Consider the following 20,059-nt stretch of genomic DNA (forward strand, 5'->3'; position numbering starts at 1 on the left):
TTCTCAATCATTTTTAACATTAATTTGTTGGTCTAAAAAAATATTCGTCTTTTGGACTTGGAAATTTTTGCTAATTAATTAAGTGGGTGATCCACTTTTTAAAAAAAATATCAAAAAATTTATGTTAAAAACACGTTTTTCATTGTTCTAAATCATTTTAAACATTAATTTTTTGTTGCAAAAAATTTTTTAAATTTGGACTTAGAAATTTTTGCTAATGAAACTAGGAAGCCCAGGTAGGGCCTGGGTTGGACCTGGGTGGGTCAGCCCACATTCAAATTGCAATATCTTCTAGTGTTTAGCACCAACTTAAAAGAAACTTAAAATCAGCGAACGAAATTAAAAATATATTTTACTAATTATAATTATATTGCAGTCTGTATCTGTTTAAATAAATAAATAAATGTTACTGTTTTTTTAACTTTTGTGACAAATTACTTAGAAATTTGCAGTTTTTTTTCTAATTTCGCGATTATTACACTTGAGTAGTAAAATATGAAGATAATTTATCATTTTAACAATTCAGTTATTTGTTTAAACAAATAAATGTTGTTATTTATTAACTCTTGATACAAAGTACCTAGAAACTTGCAGTTTTTCCTAATTTTGCAATAAACTAATTTAAAAAGTATGAAATAGAGATATTTTATAATTTTAACAATTCAGCATTTGTTTAAACAAAAAATTGTTGTTATTTATTAACTCTTGAGACAATAAAGCGTCTAGACACTTGTAGTCTTTTAAAATTTTGCAATTAACTAATCTGAGTATTTACTTATTGGAAAATTAGAAAAAACTGCTAGTTTCTAGGTTGATTGTGTGAAAAATGAGTAAATAACAATTAGTTGTTTAAACAATTGCTGAATTAATAAATTAACTTTATTTTATAATATTTGTATAATTTTCTGATTTATGTCAAACAATAAATTGTTTAAACAAATATGATTATCAATTAATTTTATAAATATTAATTGAGAATATTTATCAATTTTTACATGTTTTTCATGTATCAATTTTGACACTTTATTTTCCTAAAAATTTTTCTAAGTCATAACTGGATCTCCTAGTTAGTACCAAGTTAGGACCAGCCTAGGATATATAAAAAGGGGTTGCCAAGTTAGGTCCAAGCTAGGGCCAATAATCATTTTAGGCATAGCATGATGATTTCTACACGGGTTTTGGTAATGAAATCAAAATAAAAGACTGAATTCCTTTGAGAATTCATTTTGTAAGAAAATCTTTTGTTTATTATTTTATTTTTTGTTATTTTGCTGCTTATTGAATAAAAGTGAAAAGTGATACATTTTTAATAATTTCTCTTATATCTGAAAGTTTTTAACACGAAAACTTGTTTTGATTTGGTGCCAGGATACGTGTATCTATAGTTCATTTTCCACCCTTTCTACACACCTTGTTCAAGTCCGCGTTCTATATAGATAATACAAGACATAAAAACTACACATGTGGTAAAAAGAGTACTCTTTCTTCTCACTATTTCTCCAAGGACTTTCTTTAAACTACAAGAAAAATTTTGTTCCTAACCATTTTTCCTCTTCTTCACCACAAAAATTTCTCTTTTCACTTTTTCGTTTTCTCTCTCTCTCTCTCTCTCTCTTTCTTTCTCCTGTCGCGAAACAGGAAAACATAAATATTTCATAGTCCACTGGTACAATTCGATGTACGTACATTGGCGACTTTTCAAAAGTTTCAGTCCAAATACTTTTCAGAAGCAACGAAAATAACAGACAAGAATATGAGAGTTGTTTATTAAAAAAAATGTAATTTATTCTGCACTTTTTGTTGTAGAGCTTGAAAATAACCAAATATTTTGTATTTTTAGTTTTACGTTTTCAATTAGTGGCGGGAAATTTGTTTCAAAAGAATACATAACGAAACATTTGCAATAGATTTTTTTAAAAGGACTAACTTTTTATTCAAAGAACTAAATTAATGTTTTTTTGTTTCAATCTTTTTTTAATTAAAATGGCTCAGCTATTTTCTGAATATCGTGGATAATTTTCTGAATATGCATGCCTCGTTGAGCATAAAGAGAGTTACATATTCCTCATTTTTAAAATGTAATCAACAATTTTTTTATATGTTCTTTTAAAATTGACCTTTTCGAAATAAAATGTTTACAGTGTACCAAAAGACAAGTGAAACAATTGAATTGTTTACTATACAGAAATAATGTATTTCGAATCGCTTATTTAATCCATTATAAGGTCAAAAATGACAACAAATTTCCGATAAAAATTATCTCGCTTATTTTCAAAATTTAATTCCAAATTAATTAATTTAATTTTTAAAAAATAATTGTAAATCCTATAAATGTTTATTGATAGACTAGCAACAATTCGCGCGCTAAAGCGCGCAGCTAACTTCTTACTTCCTTTTTTCAATAAAATTAACAATTTTAAATATAATAGAATTTAAAATTTTTTAATTAAAATTTTTGTTGAAACCATTAACAAAATTCAATTTTGGAGAAATTATAAATAATTGCAGAAATTCAATTATTTTCAAAAGTAGAGGAGATTGGGGTATTGTGGGCCATACTTTTTCTTAGTTCAATATCTTGCACAAAAAATTTTTTTTTCAAATTTTTCATGTCAGGAGGTCTAAACTATCATATATTATAGTCAGTTTACCAAAATTATCACTTATCTAAAAGAAATTTCAGTTTTACCAAAGAGAGCACTTTTATGATTTTTAAAAATGTTGGGGAATTGTGGGCCACTGCCTAAATTGAGTTCAAAATTAAAAATAACGATGAAATATATTTATTAAATGGTTAGAAATATTAAAAATGTTATAAATGTTTAATTATTAGTTTAAAATTAGAAAACAAAAAGTAAGAAAATAAAATTAATCGGAATCACAATTTAGACAAGTAAAATAGGCTCAATTAATTACTCATTTTAAGTGAACAGCTCTATCACTTGAATCGCAATGAATATAATTGTTTTTGTTAAATTACTATAACTATGAGTGATTTTAATAATATTTCCAATTAAATCGCTAAAAACAAGCAACAAATACTTTCCCAAAAAAGTGGCCCACAATTCCCCAAATGCTTCATTTTACAAAAAGCTTTGTATTATTTATTCATTTAAATTTAATGCAAAATTTTGTTTTTAAAGTCAAAGTACCAATGACACACAATAATTAAAAAAAATATTTTCCATAATTAATTTTTGAAAATCCTTGTAAAAACAATGAAAACATGAACGAATGTTATTGTTTTATGATTAGTTGGTTAGAATTAGAATATTCTTTATTAATGCAGAAAAATGTCAATGCATGTAATTTATCGTTGGGATGGAAATGTTTTAAAAAACCTTTTTCTATTTTACTTACATTTATAACAATAAAATGATAAAAATATTAGTTCTTTTGTTTACCAGTTTAATAACGCGTGTAAAAGTGACGTTGCCTCTTTTCTTCCTTTGTTATTTAAAAAATTTAATAGATCATATTTTTGTTACTATTTTCTAAAATTTGTTAATATATTTCCGGTAACATAGTATAATTTTTTTTGAAAATGATTTGTGATATCGCCATGCACTTATTTAAAAAAAACATGAATTTATTTGGATTTCTTTCAACATTTTTTTTTAATTAAAAGGATTTTCACATATCTCCATAAGAATCAATGTTAAATGTTTATAATTTAAAATTCGTATTACATATTCAATAAATCCGTAGTAAACCGACTCCAAACTTTGCCAGAAATTTTTTTTTACCTAAAACTTTTGATATATGAGGCATTTTACGTGAAATGTCCTAAGTTGAAATTTCAACTTCTTGAAAAAAATTGAAACTCGGGGAATTTGTTGTTCTATCAAGTGGAAATGTGACCCAAAAAATATTTTTGATTTTTTCGAAAAATTGGAGGGGGTAGAGAGGGGTCAATTTAACCAATTTTGCCAACACCGGCTACTTTGTGAATTTTTTCTGAACATACTTGTAATGGAAAAAATTTTTTTAAGAATATGTTTCTGATTTCAAAGAATAAATTGTGTCGCGGGCGCCTCGCCTCACCACGGGTGCCACGCGGTTCAGTGCCACCACGTCGCAGCGCGCCGCAATTTATTCTTTGAAATTTAATAACTCAAAAAAAGGGCATTCTGAAAATTTACATGCCCATAGGAAAAAACCTCAGCTTTCGTTTGCAATAATTTATTTACAAATAAAACACGCAGAAAAATAGTTGGATACAGTATACTATGTGTTGGATACCCCAGCTATTTTAGATAGTGTCTGGAGCGCGATCTATTTAGTTGGACAGGGCAACCAATTTAATTGGATTCTTAGATGTTGGATAGGGGAGCCAATTTGTTTTGTGAACTGTCTGTTTTTTTTTTTTATTGTTTATACTCCTGCCCTATTGGCCTTACGCACTTCGACAAGAGTCCCCGAGAAATACTTTTTTTGGATTAAGCATAACCATTCTACTTTTAGAAATTTTCTATATATATTAACCTAATTTTGCGTCTACAGCCGACTTTATTAGGAGTACTCGCATTACGCCTGGACCACCCGTCAATGGGTTTTCTCGCCAGAGAAGAGGGAAACTGTAGAAAACCTCTCTGAGTACAACCGGTTTATCGACAGTCGAGTTCTAATGGTGTGTACCGGACAATAATCGACGGTGCACATCATTATACCTCGACGTCAAACCTCCCGCTCAGATTGTCTCACGTGCCGGAAAAATACCAAGCCAAATGGGCGCGAACCAAGGGTACTTATACCCTTGGTCCTTAAACGACCACCAACGCCAGGCATCTATCCGACTGAGCCAATCTGTCGGTTTGTGAACTGTCTGTTTTTTTTTTGTTATTACTACTTTTAAGTTGGATAATGCAATTATTTTCTAATAGTGAAATAATCATTTATATTTTACATATTTAATTAAATTTACACATGAATATTAATAAAATTATGTGTTTATTTAATTTTACTAATTTAATTCTTATTGAATGTTTTAGATATAATTAAGATTTAAATATCATTAGTTATTACTGAAAATTAATTCTCTTTATGATTTATTTACTTTAAAATTAACAAACATAACCTAAAAATGTTTTCCGCGTTAGGTATTCCTCATCGTGGAGCGGTTGTTCCTCATCACAAATAAATCAATTTATCAAAATCATATTCTCTTTAAGAGATAATAGTGTTTCATAATCTATAAGATTCTCTGTAAAAGCGAAGACAGAATTTTACAAACTTTGATTTCAATTTTGCTACTTTATTACTTGACACTTTCACTTTCACTTAGTCACTTTCGTTTAACAATGTTATTAAATGTTCACAGTTTGTTGGCGCGATTATTTTCAAAAAATGTATCGTGTTTTCGTCCATTAAGGCCTAAGCACAATAGGTTCGCGAAAGTCGTTCGCGAACGCAAAGCATGAGTTAGAAAAGGACAGAGATATATTTGTGTCCTTGTCTATCTCATGTGTCTCGTTCGCGAACGACTTTCGCGAACCTATTGTGCGTTGGACTTTATAGTATTTTTGTCTTGACAGTTCACGTTCACGCACGAAATTGTCGGAATCGAGTCGCAACTTCTTGACAGCGCATGCGCATCATACTCTCTAAATTTGAATCAGCGAAAAGTCGCTGATTCACCAGCCCAGAGTATGCAGCTGATGAAACAGCGTATATACGCTGGAAAATCAGTGCATATACGCTGTTTCATCAGTGTATATACGCTATTTCATCAGCTGCATACTCTGGGCTGGTGAATCAGCGACTTTTCGCTGATTCAAATTTAGAGAGTAGGAATCGGGACTTACAAATTTCAGTTAGCTGCTACATTCAACTCGTTGGAAACCGTATCCAACTAAATAGATATAATGACTAATCATAAGTATAAATTTAAAATTGTCACTGGAACCAACGCCGTTTGATCATATATGATTTTACATAGATATAACAGCTAATTTCTTTCTATCCAATAAAAATTGGATGTATTATCCAACCTTTTTTTCACTCAGAGAAAAAGTTTATTTCACTTAACCAAACTGTTTAATTAACCTATTTTATTTGTCACGATAAAACAATTTTGTTGATTTAAATAAAAATTTGGTTCATTTTAATAAATACGTAAAATTTGTTTGGTTATTGGAAAGAAATTTTTTATTTGAAGTTGTTTGTTTCATTTAACCAAATTTGTGTTTTGAATAGAGAATATTATTTATAGTTAAATACAGTTTGTTCGACACAACACACAAATTTGTTTGATTCAACCAAATCATTTTATTTGAGTCGAACAAAAATATTTGCTTGTCTCAAAAAGTACATGTGTGAATTTAAAAATGGAGATCTCACTTGTCTACAGTCCGCGTTCGCGTCAAATTTATTTCTTAAATCGGTAAATCAAAGAAACAAAATTATAAGTGTCGGTTAAATAAATATTAAATACATTGTGTTCATTGACTTACTGCATATTTAATTTGTACCAGTGAGAAGAATATTTACAAAAAGGTTTTGTGAAGTTTTCAGTTGGTTGTTTTGAATAAACTTTTTTCTGAGTGCACGTATAAAAATCATAATTATAATATGTTTAATGTAATATTTCAAATGTTTTTTTATAATTAAGTAATTTTTTTTATATGAAGAAATACATATATATAATATTTTACTTAATTGTTATTTATTTTCCTCTAATAATGTTTGAGTTTCCTAATTTAATATTTTCTAGTATACATATTATTGGTTAATTTATAATTTATTATATGTATAATTTTAAAATATCAATAATTATATAATAAATTATAAATTAACCAATAATATGTACTAGAAAATATTAAATTAGGAAATTCAAATATTATTAGAGGAAAATAAATAACAAAATTAAGTAAACAAAAATATTTATTTAAATGAACCAAATACGTTTACTAAAACTATTTATTTGAATCAAACAAATCTTTTCTCTTGAAATAAACAAAGTTTTTAGTTATATTAAATAAAATTTTTTGGTTAAGTGTAATAACCATTTGGTTAATACAAATAAACGTATTAGAAGAAATTTTTTGGTTGAATCAAACAAACGTTTGGTTGACTGTATAGCAATGCATTTATTTGGTTTTATTCAACCAAAATTTGGTTGTTTCGAACAAATTTTTTTCTGAGTGTTTGCGTGAACGGACCGATTTTTGGGAAATTGAAAATTAAATATTAATTATCAAAAATTAGGGTAAATTTTTAAAATATTAAAAAATAAAATTCACCATTGGAAAGAGGACGAAAAAACCTTTCAGAAACATATTCTAAAAAATTTTTCCTATTAGAAGTATGTTCAGAAAAAATTCACAAAGTAGCCGGTGTTGGAAAAATTGGTCAAATTGACCCCCCTCTACCCCCTCCAATTTTTCGAAAAAATCAAAAATATTTTTTGGGTCACATTTCTACTTGATAGAACAACAAATTCCCCGAGTTTCAATTTTTTTCAAGAAGTTGAAATTTCAACTTAGGACATTTCACGTAAAATGCCTCATATATAAAAAAAAGTGTGTTTTCTAATTTCTAAAAAACGTGCACGTACATCTTTAAAGTCAATTTATTATAATAATTTCTGATTATTTTCAAAGTAAGAAAAATATTTAATTATTTGTTTTTCAATTTTATTTATTTTTAATATGTTGATTGATTTATTTTTTAATTTAATTTTATTATTATTTCCCAATTTATTTATAAAAAAAACATATCATTAGTAAGTAAATAAAAAAATTTAATAAAAAAATTCATTTTTTGATTAAAAATTTAACTTTGTGTTTCGATAATAAAAAATTTTGCAAAGAATATAAAATCCCGAATGATTAATTTATGGAATGAATATCCATAACTTTGAAACTTCCATTGATCGGATAATGTTTCGAGGGTGTTGTAGATCATAGGTTTCGAGGAATAGTATACCCCAGGGGTCAAACGTACGATTGCACTTTTGATGTAACGAATTTTCACCCCATAGCTCCCTCTTTTCTTCTTTATTTCTTATCTTCCGCCACTGATCTTATTATCTCTTTTCTTCTCTTTGTAGTTGCCTATCCATCTTTCTGCCATTTACTCCTTGCGCCTTTTCGCCATCTCTCTATTTATCTGCTTCCACGAGTGCTTGTGCGCGCGCGCTCGCGGAGATTTTCACTTTCTTTTCTATGTAACATGTCCTTTTTCTAGTTCTTTCCAATTTTATCGCACACCCGATAATACATTTCTTTACACTACATTGGCTCTTTTTCGTTTGTGAAAAAGACGAAGAAATTTTATTTCCTTTTTTCATTTTGTAAAAATTAATCTCGCCCAAGCATTAGTGCATAAAATATTGCCTGAAACAATTGAGAATTGTGTTCTGAATTTTTTAAGACACAATTTTCGTACTTTATTTATCAAAGAGTCTTGATGAATTAATAAAAGAATTCTTTTTTGTACGTACCTAAGTTGACTTCCTACAAGGAGAAAAAAATGTTATTACTTCACGTATTTATTGTTTAATTTACACGGAGAAAATTTCTTTCATAATGATTACAATAGTCTATATTATACAGCTCGGATATGTGACCACTTTTTGTAATGATTACGAAAACTATGTAATTTATTAAGAATTTAGTAGGAGCGATTACTATAGTTACTTTAATGAATCCAAACACTGTATTAATCGTGTTGAAATTTATTTTTTGGAATCATTAATAATTAAGATGTACAGGTTCAGAAAGGAAACTGTACTCATTCACGCAGAGACTTGTTATAATTACAATAGTCTACGTTAAAAGGAAATCTTGGATTCTGTTCACATTTGCAGCGGTCTAAGGAAATCAGTGATACAGACTGAAAGTAGCCTTTACAACAGGACTATTGTAAAATAAGGTGACCGGCTGCCTTGCCTTCTTATTTTACAATAGTTCTTTGCAAAGACTACTATTGCTATATTTCTGATTACAAATGACTGTTGTAAAGTAAAAAAAAAGAAAATTTTCAACTAAAATAAATTTTTTTTGTAATTCATGACTTGCGTGAAGTACGTAAGTTACCTAATTAGTGCAATTTACAATAATCCGTTCATTACGTAACTTAAGTTGTTTATGTAAGTACAACTTACGTAACTTACATTATTTACGTAAGTTAACTTACTTGTTTATGTAACTTACTTTTGTTACTTACGTAAATTGCGTAAGTTACGTAACTTACGTAAGTTGTGTAAATTACATAACAATTTATACAGGCAAGAAATCTTGCACCTTCGGTGCGTGTGTTAGAAAAAAAATTTTTTACTATAGAAATGTAATAAAAAATAGACCTTACAATATTAAAGACTAACAATGAATAATAATTGTATTAATTATTGAGAACGAAGTGATTTTTTTACATTGAAAGTGTATTAGTCTTTCTCGCAAGCGGTGAATTTGCATAGCAGTTAGTATATAAGGAAGTTTAAGTCATGTATAAATATGTGTAAATAGCGATCGCTATTATGTTATGCGTTTAGTATTTAAGTTAGATTTGTGTACTTAGGGTTTAGTAAAATTGTCTAGGTTAATAGTATAATTAATCTTGAAGTTGGGAGTCTTGAATGAGTGAAATTAATGTGCAATATATGATTAAAAGTTATGAATTACAAAAAAAATTATTTTAGTTGAAAATTTTCTTTTTTTACTTTACAACAGTCATTTGTAATCAGAAATATAGCAATAGTAGTCTTTGCAAAGAACTATTGTAAAATAAGAAGGTAAGGCAGCCGGTCACCTTATTTTACAATAGTCCTGTTGTAAAGGCTACTACAGTCTGTATCACTGATTCCCTTAGATTGCTGCAAATGTGGATAGAATTCAAGATTTCCTTTTAACGTAGACTATTGTAATCAGTCACATAGACTTTGTGCTCACTTATATTTAGTTCGTATTTATTTCAAATAAATTTTTAATGAGTACGTTCGACTTACAGAATTGTTACAACGAAGCTACTTTAGGCATTACGAAAAGTGGTCACATATCCGAGCAGTACTGTTCGACTATTGTAATCATTAACAGAAAATTTTTCTTCGTGTATATTTTTTTTATTTATACTTTATATAGTTTCTTTATTTATATTAATTCAGTAATTAAATTCTATAATTGAATTCTAGTTGAATTTTCTAATAAAAACTGATTTAAAAACGAATTTTAGTTAAAATTTTAGATTATAATTGAATATTAAAAGCATTATAGCGTGAATTTTTAGAAATATATTGAATATTTGAAAAGGTTTCATATTAAAATCTTTGAAAGTTTGAATTATTCATATACTTTTAACCATCATGTCTGTGGAAGAATTAATTTTTTTGAATAAGTTTATTTGAATGTTACTTGAAATTATTTTTTTGTAGTTTTTATTTTCTAATAATATATAGTTAATTGAAGAATATCTGAATAATTGAAATTTTGTAAAATTGAATTGTAATAAAATAAATTTGAAAATTCTCAAAGAACTTTTTAAAGTTACAAATTATTGCAGAAATTCAATTATTTTCATAAATAATAAAACTCATTGCAGAATTTCAATTATTTTTAATACAATTTTAATTAAACTTTTGGAAAAAGTAATTATTCAGAATTTTATTAAAATTCGTCTAAAGAATTTAATTATTTAAAAATTTGTTGATAAAATTCTTTATGAGGATTAGATTTTAAGAAACATTCAATAATTCAATACATTGTTTATTTTTATATTTAAATATTTGAATTCTAATAGAATTTTCTAATAAAAATTGATTTAAGGGCATTTGAACCATCATGACGTCACAGCTTTAAAACACATGCTTTGCTCAAACTGTGACGTCATTATGATTCAAATGCTCTTAAAAATGAATTTATCAGTTAAAATTTTTGATAATAATAATGACGAATATTAAAAGCATTATAGTATGGATTTTTATAAATAATTTATTTTTTAAATGAAGAATTTACGAATAATTGAAATAAATTTCGTAAAATTGAATATTGTAAATAAATGGATTTGAAAATTGTCAAAGAACTTTTTCGAAAATTATTAAAAATAATTGATTAAAAGAAGAATTTTAGTTAAAAATTTTTGAAAATAATAATTTTATTAAAATGAAAATAATTTTGAAGAAGTACAATGTTTTATAGTTATGAGAATTTATAGTTTTATGTAAAATGTTCTGTTATTTGACTAGGACTGCTTATATTTTTGTCAGTAATAATTATTGGTCCGTAATTTTTCATTTTTGGTTAAAAAATAATTTCATTGTTTAATAAAGTGACTCAATGATGGTGTCAAACCTAGACACCGAATCGTTGCACAACTAATGAAATAACGTTTCATTTATTACTCTTCTGATAATCGAGTAATAAACTTTAACAACGGAAGAAAAATTGACCTTTATATATATATGTTATAAAAAAATGTTAATTTCAATAGATATTCAAATTTTTTTCCAAACAATAAAACTTTGCAAGTAAAACAATTGAACTCTTCTCGAGTCTAGAATCTGGAAGCAACATAAAAAGTTGTTTTGTTTCTAATTCGAGAAAATAAAACGGAAAATGGTTTGAAAGTTTGTAAACTGAATTTGGAGCGGGAGGAAAGTGGGACTAGTTAGCTATTATATTGTAAAGATAATGGAGAATTTGAATATTATGAGAAGTTGTACACTATCTTCTCGTGTATTGTTCTTAGAAGATTAGATCTTATTTGACCAGGTGACATTTAGAGATGAACGATCGATTGTCTCATGCTTTCAGGTGGCTTGGATGCTCTTCGATCAGAGTGCTATTTTGACGGTACACAACCACGTTATTACGAGGAACCCAAGGATAGCCGTGTCACACGATAAGCACAGGACGTGGTATCTTCATATCAACGATGTGCAAGAGGACGACAAGGGAAAATACATGTGCCAGATTAACACTGTCACTGCCAAAACGCAATATGGTTATTTACACGTTGTAGGTGAGTGTAACATTTTATTTATTAACTTCATAAACTTTCATTTTTTTCATCAATGAATTTTATCACTTTTTTTATTTATTATTTATTTATATTCATTTATACTTATATGAAAGAGTAGATATATGCAAATCAGGTAAATGAAGATATTCCCGTGTGGAAATTGAATCTGGGCGCTAGCCGTGCCATGGCCGGGGAGCCCGTGTTAAAGTTGGGCGCTAGTCGTGTTATGGGAAGTGAACACAGACGTAACCTGGGCACTTATCCGGCTTCTGGCTGGATCCCAGCCAGAAACGAAACACCATTTTATTCGGTGGCTATTTGAGCGAAATATTAGAGCGCCCTACTAGGGCCCGACTAATATTATAAGGGTTTTTTGAAAATTATTTTTTTTAATAAATTCGTACTTAAACTGGTGTTTCATATGCAAAAACAAATTGAAATGTCAAATTGACATTCTGGAACAATAATTGCTCGCACTAGCTCTTAAAAAAGCAACTGAAAATTAAAAGGTTACGATAATAACATCACGGAAAAAAAGAAATTAGCTACAGCAGTAAACAGATGTTTGCTGTGAAATCTCTGAAAATTAGCTACCACAGCTAAGAAGTTTGCTGTGGCAGCAAACATTAGTAAAAATGTATGCGAGTTTCCTGTCATAGCGAACTTTTTCGCTGTCCCTATTTCAACGAACAAGGTTTGCGTGCATGAAATTATTATTCATCTTTTTCAATTTTTTTATAACTGTCAATTTTGAGGGTTAAAAAACTGTCATTTTTTTACCACCATCAGAGATCAAAATAAGTTAAGAATTAATAACAGAAAAAGAAGAGCAGTTTCTTCAGCAAAAAAGAGGATGTATCCTGAAGAATTAGCGAAAAAAAAAACCGTAATGGTCATTTCTTATCCAAATTTATTAACTTTAATTTTTTTTCATTTATTGGAAGCCACTGTTTTAAAAATTTTAAATGTTGTTCACAAATTCGGATTCATCGACTTTGAAATATACGAGTTAGTAGTTTCAGATAGATTTTTTAATTTATGAATTTTTTGTAGCCATTTTCATGTCAAAATTTTCAAATTTTTTAATTTTGTTGAAAAATTTGATTTTAGCAATTTTGAAAATTTGTGAGTAAGTAATTTCGTCAAATTCGATTACTTAAAATTTTTGTTTGTTATTTTGAAGCCGAAATAAAAAATTTCCAATTTCAACTAAAGATGCAGATTCAGCGGCAGGCAAAACTTTATTAATATAAAGAAATAAATTTTTGGATTTAGAAATATTACTTTTATGTCAAGATAATAATTTTAAACTTTTTATGTTGAACCTAAACTGTCCAGAATTCATGTATTTCCTAGTAAGACTTTCAAAAAACTGAGCCCAACTTGTCCCCTACCAGATCTGACATTCCTTTTATGTGAAAAATTAGTCCTTATAGCCCCTGACCAGCAACCGACTTCTATACGGACGACCTCGGGCTATTTCCACACGGGTTCAGAAGTTTTTTTCTATTGAATGAAGATTGAAACAATCACTGAGAAAACGATTTATTTGATTAAAACATATTTTGTTTAAATCAAACTTAAAATATCTTTGCTATACAGTCAAACCTATTTAAGTTTAATTAAAAAATATTTTTTGGTTCATTTAAAGAAATAATATATTTAATTCAAACATAAGTTATAGTTAATTTTAAATTATTTATAATCAACTTTTAAGTTTGAATCAAACATAAAGTTTTCAAACATAATTTTTGTTTAAATCCACACTGAAAATATATTTAAATTAACCATAATTATTCAAACAAATAATATTTTTGAATCAAAGCAGTAGATTTTTTCTATATATTGAGACTAAGCTTACAAACTAATTTCAATTAAACAAAATCACTGAAAATTATATTTCTATTTGAATCAAGTATAATGTTTTCTCAGTGAATATTTATTAAAGTGAGATGCGTCTAGTAAAACAAAAAATGTCAACCGGTACAAAATAATTAGTGACAACAATTAATTAACAATAATAATTAATAAACACCTCATGTTCAAATGTTAATTGACTTTATAAATACTCTGAAAAAATTAACAAAAACCACCTTTTTTTCGGCTTTAGTAGGGATCGAACTAGGACCGTAAATCGCGTAAAAGTCCGTAACTTTGCTTGAAGTCCGTGAATATCTGTTTTTTTTAAAAAAGGTCCATAAAGTCCGTAATTTGATTAAAAAAGGACGAAAATTTCGTAAATTGTACGATATAATTTGGATAATTTTAGATAAATTACAAATGATTGCAGAAATTCAAATATTTTCAAAAGTAATAAAATTCTTCGCAAAAATTCAATTATGTTAAAAAATTTTTAAAAATTCTCATCAAAATTTCAATTATCTTAAAAAAAATTAAATTCTTCTCCAAAATTCAATTATTTTCAAAAAATTTTAAAAATTCAAGGATTTTCAATATCTATTATTTTTATAAAATTTTCCAAAAGAATTAAAAAAAATTTACTAAAATTCTAGGTACACAAACTTTTAATTATTTTCAAAAAATTATAAAAATTTAACAGGAATTTCATTATTTACAAATTTTTTTATAAATTTCTTCGCAATCATTCAATTATTTTCGTAAATAATAAAATTCTTATTAGGAATTCAATTATTTGCATAAATAATAAAACTCATTGCAGAATTTCAATTATTTTTAATACAAATTTAATCGAATTCAATTTTAAGAAACTTGCAATTATTCAATAAATTTTTATTTTTGTATTTAAATATTTGAATTCTAATAGAATTTTCTTATAAACAGTGATTTAAAAATGGATTTCAGTTCAAATTTTAAATTTTAATTGAATTTTAAAAACAATATAGCGTGAATATTTAGAAATAATTGAATTTTGAAATTAATTTTTTTGAAAAAGTTTAATTGAATTATTTTTATATTATTTTAAGTTTTTATTTTCTAATATATATTTTAATTGAAGAATTTACGAATAATTGAAATTTCGTAAAATTGAATATTGTAAATAAATGGATTTAAAGAAGAATTTTAGTTAAAAATTCTTGAAAATAATAGTGTAATTGATAATGATTTTATCATTTGGTCATCTTTAATTATTATAAAACATGCAGAAATCGATCATGTTAAAGTTATCGATATTTTCATGTTTTATAGTTATGAAAAATTTATTTTATAGTTTTAAGTAAAATGTTCTCTTATAAGACTCGGACTGGTTATATTTTTTGTCCGCAAAGTCCGTATTTTTAATTACTTTCACTGGTTCGAACCCTGCTTTAGAGTAAGATACTTAAGTAGACCTTAAAATACTTTTTACTTATACTGATATTTATAATTCGAGAAATCAATTTAAAATTCTTTTTTCAAAAGATTTTAAAATAGCGTTTAAAAATATATGTTTTATATTAAAATTATTCTTCATTTTCTCTTTTCTGCTTTTTTAATAATTTAATAAGTATTAAATGCCAAGAGTGAATACTTATTTATATTTAATGGGTGTTTAAAAGTAAACGTCCGTTAAAAAAGTATGTTCTCCCTACTGAAAATCCCTGTATAAGATCTTGCACAAGAAAATGCACACGTTCAGCAGCTGAACTTGTACAAGAAAATGTACAATTTCTTGTATACGGATTTGAAACAAGTTCTTTTATTGGAACTTGTACAAGAAAATGTACAAGTACTTGTACAAGAAAAAAAAACTAGTACAAGAAAATGTATATGATCTTGTACGGGTTCATGTAGGTACAAGTACTTGTATTATTGTATTATTTCAGACAATTTATATTTATTTATTTATTTGAAATATTTAACTGGTAATCACCCTTTATTACAATAAAATGATAATTAGTATTTAACTTAAGTATAATAAATTTTAACATTTTATTTTGAAGTTAAACGAACACACCACACACAGAAATTCTAAACAACTCTTTTAGCGATAACGCTAACTGTCTACCGAAGACGCTTTTAGAATTATTAAAAAAATCAATTTTTTTGTGTAAGTTCGCCTCTTTGCAAAAACACGCGAAAGCGGACAGTTTTCGCCATAATTTGTTCTATGGAAAAGTACTCGGAAGGTGGTGACACTTCTGGTGCAAATTACTGGCGCTGATAAAGAAATAAGAGATAAGATTGAGGAAGAGTCTATTTTATTGTTGATAATTGAATACAAAAACTGCAAATCAGTCTGCAAAAATCTATGTCTAATTGATGGCATTTTAAATACTGCACGCAGTCCACTATAGTCATGGGAGAATTTATCATATTGTACATTAAGCTGGTGTGCCATAAATCTGAGATATCGATTCTGAACTCTCTCCAGTTTTACCCTGTTACATTCATAATATGGTGTTCTTAATGATAGACGCAAATTCTAGAATTGGCCTAACTAGGCTAAAGTAAAGAGTTTTTAGGACTAGAAAATTATGGAAGTCATGAGATGATCTAATAACTTGTCCCAAAACTCTCAAAGACTTGTTAACTGTAATATTTAAGTGCTCAGTGAAACTTAATGTGGTGTCAAACACTACACCCAAATCTTTTAAACTAGAAACTCGAGTTAGCAATTTTGAATTTAAGTTATAATAAAATCTAATGTTTTTTCTTTTTTTAGTAAAAGTTATCACCGAACACTTATTTTCGTTTATGGGTAAATTATTCTTCTTGGACCATGTCAGGACTCCCTCAATGTCCTCCTGCAAATCAGTGGCCGATACTATAAATGAAATAGTAGAGAATAATTTAAAATCGTCTGCATAACATAAAATTTACTATGATTAATATTGTTTTGTAAGTCATTTATTAAAATTATAAAAAGAAGAGGGCCCAAATGAGATCCCTGTGGCACACCTGACAAAGCACAAAATCCCTCAGACAATATTTTATTGACTCTAACATATTGTATTCTCTTATGTAGATGTGAGGCAAACCAGGAGAGAGCGCAATTGTCATTCCATAGACCTTGAGTTTAGTTTAAAAGTATTTTATGATCAACCTTGTCAAACGCTTTGGAAAAGTCAAAGTAAATTGGATCAATTTGTTTTTCCGTTGCTAAATTATTTGCAATGTACTCAGAATAAATACATAGATTTGTGCAAACTGAACGGCTTTTACAGAAACCATGCTGTTCTTCCATTAGAACACTGCAAAAACTAGCGTCTTCGAAACGTCTTATTTTAAGACATTAGACGTTTCGAAAACGTCTAGTCTGGAATAAATGACTAATTCATCTGTCTTTCATGCAAAGTGTCTAAAAATTTGAGACACTTCTTGCGTCTTACAAATGTAAACAAGTCACTTTCAGTGCTTATAATTTAAGACATATAATGTAGACGGTAAAAGTGTCTACATTTAAGTCATTTTTGCTAATTTAAGACGTTTTCGAAGTAAGACACTTTGAATAAAAGACATTTTGTGTATTCGAGTATCTTCGGTAATATTCGTCTTGCCTCGTCTCGATGAAAGTTTCCCGCGCAATATCAATGCATACATGCATTTTTAGGTTATGTATCGATTCAAGCAGAAATTTCATCTGAATGAAGACACTTTAAACGTCTCCAAAATAGTCACTTTTAACGTCTTCCTGAAAGACATCCCAAAACGTCTTAAAAATAAGGACAAAAGTGTCTCAAATATAGACACCTGTTTTTGCAGTGAATACTTTTAAATGCCGAATACAGTCTGTCATGTATAATACTTTCAAACAATTTAGGTATAGAATTTAGTATTGTTATTGGCCTGCAGTTTGCAATGTTAGAAACGTCACCTTCCTTGAAGACAGGTACAATTATGCCATCTTTACATCTGTCAGGAAAATAACCAATTTTAATACTCGAATTGAAAATGTGAAGCAGTTATAGCAAAAAAAAAGTGCGTTTTGTAACAAATTTGAAATATTTCGAAAAATATATCAAAACTGTTGGATATGAGAGTACATTTATATTTATCGCACAAAAGAAATTCATCTGCCACATAATTTAAAATTTTGATAGAAGAAAAGTCACTCGCCCGTGTAGAAATTGCCTTAAGTAAATTCTGTTTGTGGTTTGGCCCTGATCAGGATTGACTTATATACGAAGAAAAGTTCAAAAAGAGTAAAGAGACATATAGATTCATACAAGAATTGAATAATTATTTTCCGAATGCAAAAGTAAATAAGTACATATTTCACCTTAGATTTTTTTAAATATATTATAAACAACATAATTTGTATAAACAAATTAAATTTTTTCAAGCGGATTCTAATGAAACTCGAAAATATGTTTTTTCTGAAACTGAAGGTACGAATTTAATATTGTAATTATAAACAATAAAAAAATATAATTTGACATTTTGTTGAAAAATTGTAATTAATTAAAAAAATATAATTTTTTTTCTTTTTAAAATAAATCAGATTTTTTCAGAAAATTATGATTTAAAAATAGGAATGATGCAAGTTATTTTTTTTTTGCTAAAATTTGCTTAATTTTCTACATTTATTTAGAAATAAAGAAAAAAAAATCTGCATAGTTTTGATTTGTCAAATATTTTTTAACAAAATTTTAGTTTTTTATCAAAAAGAATTAAAACAATTTGCATCATTCACATTTGTCAATTACATTTTTTGTTAGCTTTAATTTTTTTAAACTTATAAGGCCCGGATCACAACCTTATTTGGCCTTTTTCTAAAACACCACTTCAGGGCCTGATCAGAAAAAGTGTTTTATTTCCAATTCAGGGCCCTATTTAACCTGATCAGGGCCGAATGACTACCACGTTTCAATTTCTACACGGGTCATGCAATCCCAATGGGAAATTTACAACTGGCGTAGTACTGCGGCAGCACTGGCGGCAAGGCTGAGAGCCAGCACTGGCATGGCACTGGGATGATAACGCCGTCTGGCGCTGCCGAAGTACTGTCTGTCAGTGCTGCCAGACAGCGCTGGCTGAGAATATTGCCGCAATAAATGCCGTATTGTTATTAATTAGTCGTAAATTCATAATTATAAATAATTTAACAACAAAATGGTAAATAACATTAATAAATAGTTATTATTCATAAAACATTTCTCTTCTTAAAGAAATTGTATTAAAGATGGAGACTAACAATGGATATAGTAAATGAAGTAGAAAAAAATTGTTTATAACATTTAAAAATTAAATAATAAACAATTACAGTAAGTGTGCATTAGATTTTCATATTTTAGTACCTAACGATTGGAATCTAGAAATATCGCAAACCTATGAAAATAAACAAAATTGCTGACGAGGGGAATCGAACCTACGACCTACGGACTAACAGACTAACGCTCTAACCACTATGCTAACGACACATGTGTACAGTAAAGTATTAATATCTCAGTATCATTCAGACATACAATTATTGAGTCAAAGATGAGAAAAAATAGGAATACGGTAGAAATAATAAATTGAAATAAAATAAATTAAACTAAATTTTTAAAAATTAAATTACTTTACTTATTGCATTTAACATTTTACGTAATTCTTAAATTACGTGGTAATTTTAATTTGTTCAAATAATTTATTATTTACAAAATTAGACAATTATGTTAAATTATTATTATTAAATTTAATAAAAATAAAAAATGAACAACTGAAAAGTAAAATATTAATTTTTTCAATAAATTTATATTTATAAACATTCATAAACTTTTTTATAATTTTTTTCAAGTTTATGTCAAAAAAGCAATGTTGGCAAAGAGCGTCGTGAACAATTTTTCTATACTCAGCCAGCACTTGCCGCCGTGGCTTGTCCAAGCTTTGGCGAAACAAAAATTCTGTACTGTGCCAGCACTAATTATCGAGGCTCGGCTAGACTACGCCGAACAATCGTCTGAGTACTAAGCCAGTGGTGAACATCGGCACTACACTGGCATTTCCCATTGGGATGATACTCAAGAACAATATTTAAAATTAAAAAGTTTTAAATAAATAATAATTATAATCAATACCAGTGGAAATTGGCAGTTTTACGTGATTTTAGTGAAGATTATAGTGAAAAAATTATTAGTTTTATTCTTATTGTTTTGATAAGGAAAAATGTATTCTTTCGTTAAATGAAAGAACTATAGGTTTCATATAATAAAATTGTTAA

The 20,059-nt window shown here is 27.6% G+C and overlaps 1 protein-coding gene across 7 annotated transcripts in view; it reads left to right on the top strand.

Moving 5' to 3' along the window:
* The window catches only part of LOC122511383 (lachesin-like), a 493,244-nt gene that overhangs the window by 259,272 nt on the left and 213,913 nt on the right, over positions 1–20,059 (top strand). For all 7 annotated transcript variants that reach the window (XM_043626583.1, XM_043626584.1, XM_043626581.1 and 4 more), the window contains one exon: positions 11,748–11,955. In XM_043626583.1, coding sequence (XP_043482518.1) covers positions 11,757–11,955 — 199 coding nt within the window. In that variant the 5' untranslated portion in view covers positions 11,748–11,756. The remainder of the gene's footprint in view (positions 1–11,747; positions 11,956–20,059) is intronic.

The sequence above is a fragment of the Leptopilina heterotoma genome, unplaced genomic scaffold (assembly GCF_015476425.1).
Source record: "Leptopilina heterotoma isolate Lh14 unplaced genomic scaffold, ASM1547642v1 Lhet_81, whole genome shotgun sequence".
NCBI classification, from domain to species: Eukaryota; Metazoa; Arthropoda; class Insecta; order Hymenoptera; family Figitidae; genus Leptopilina; species Leptopilina heterotoma.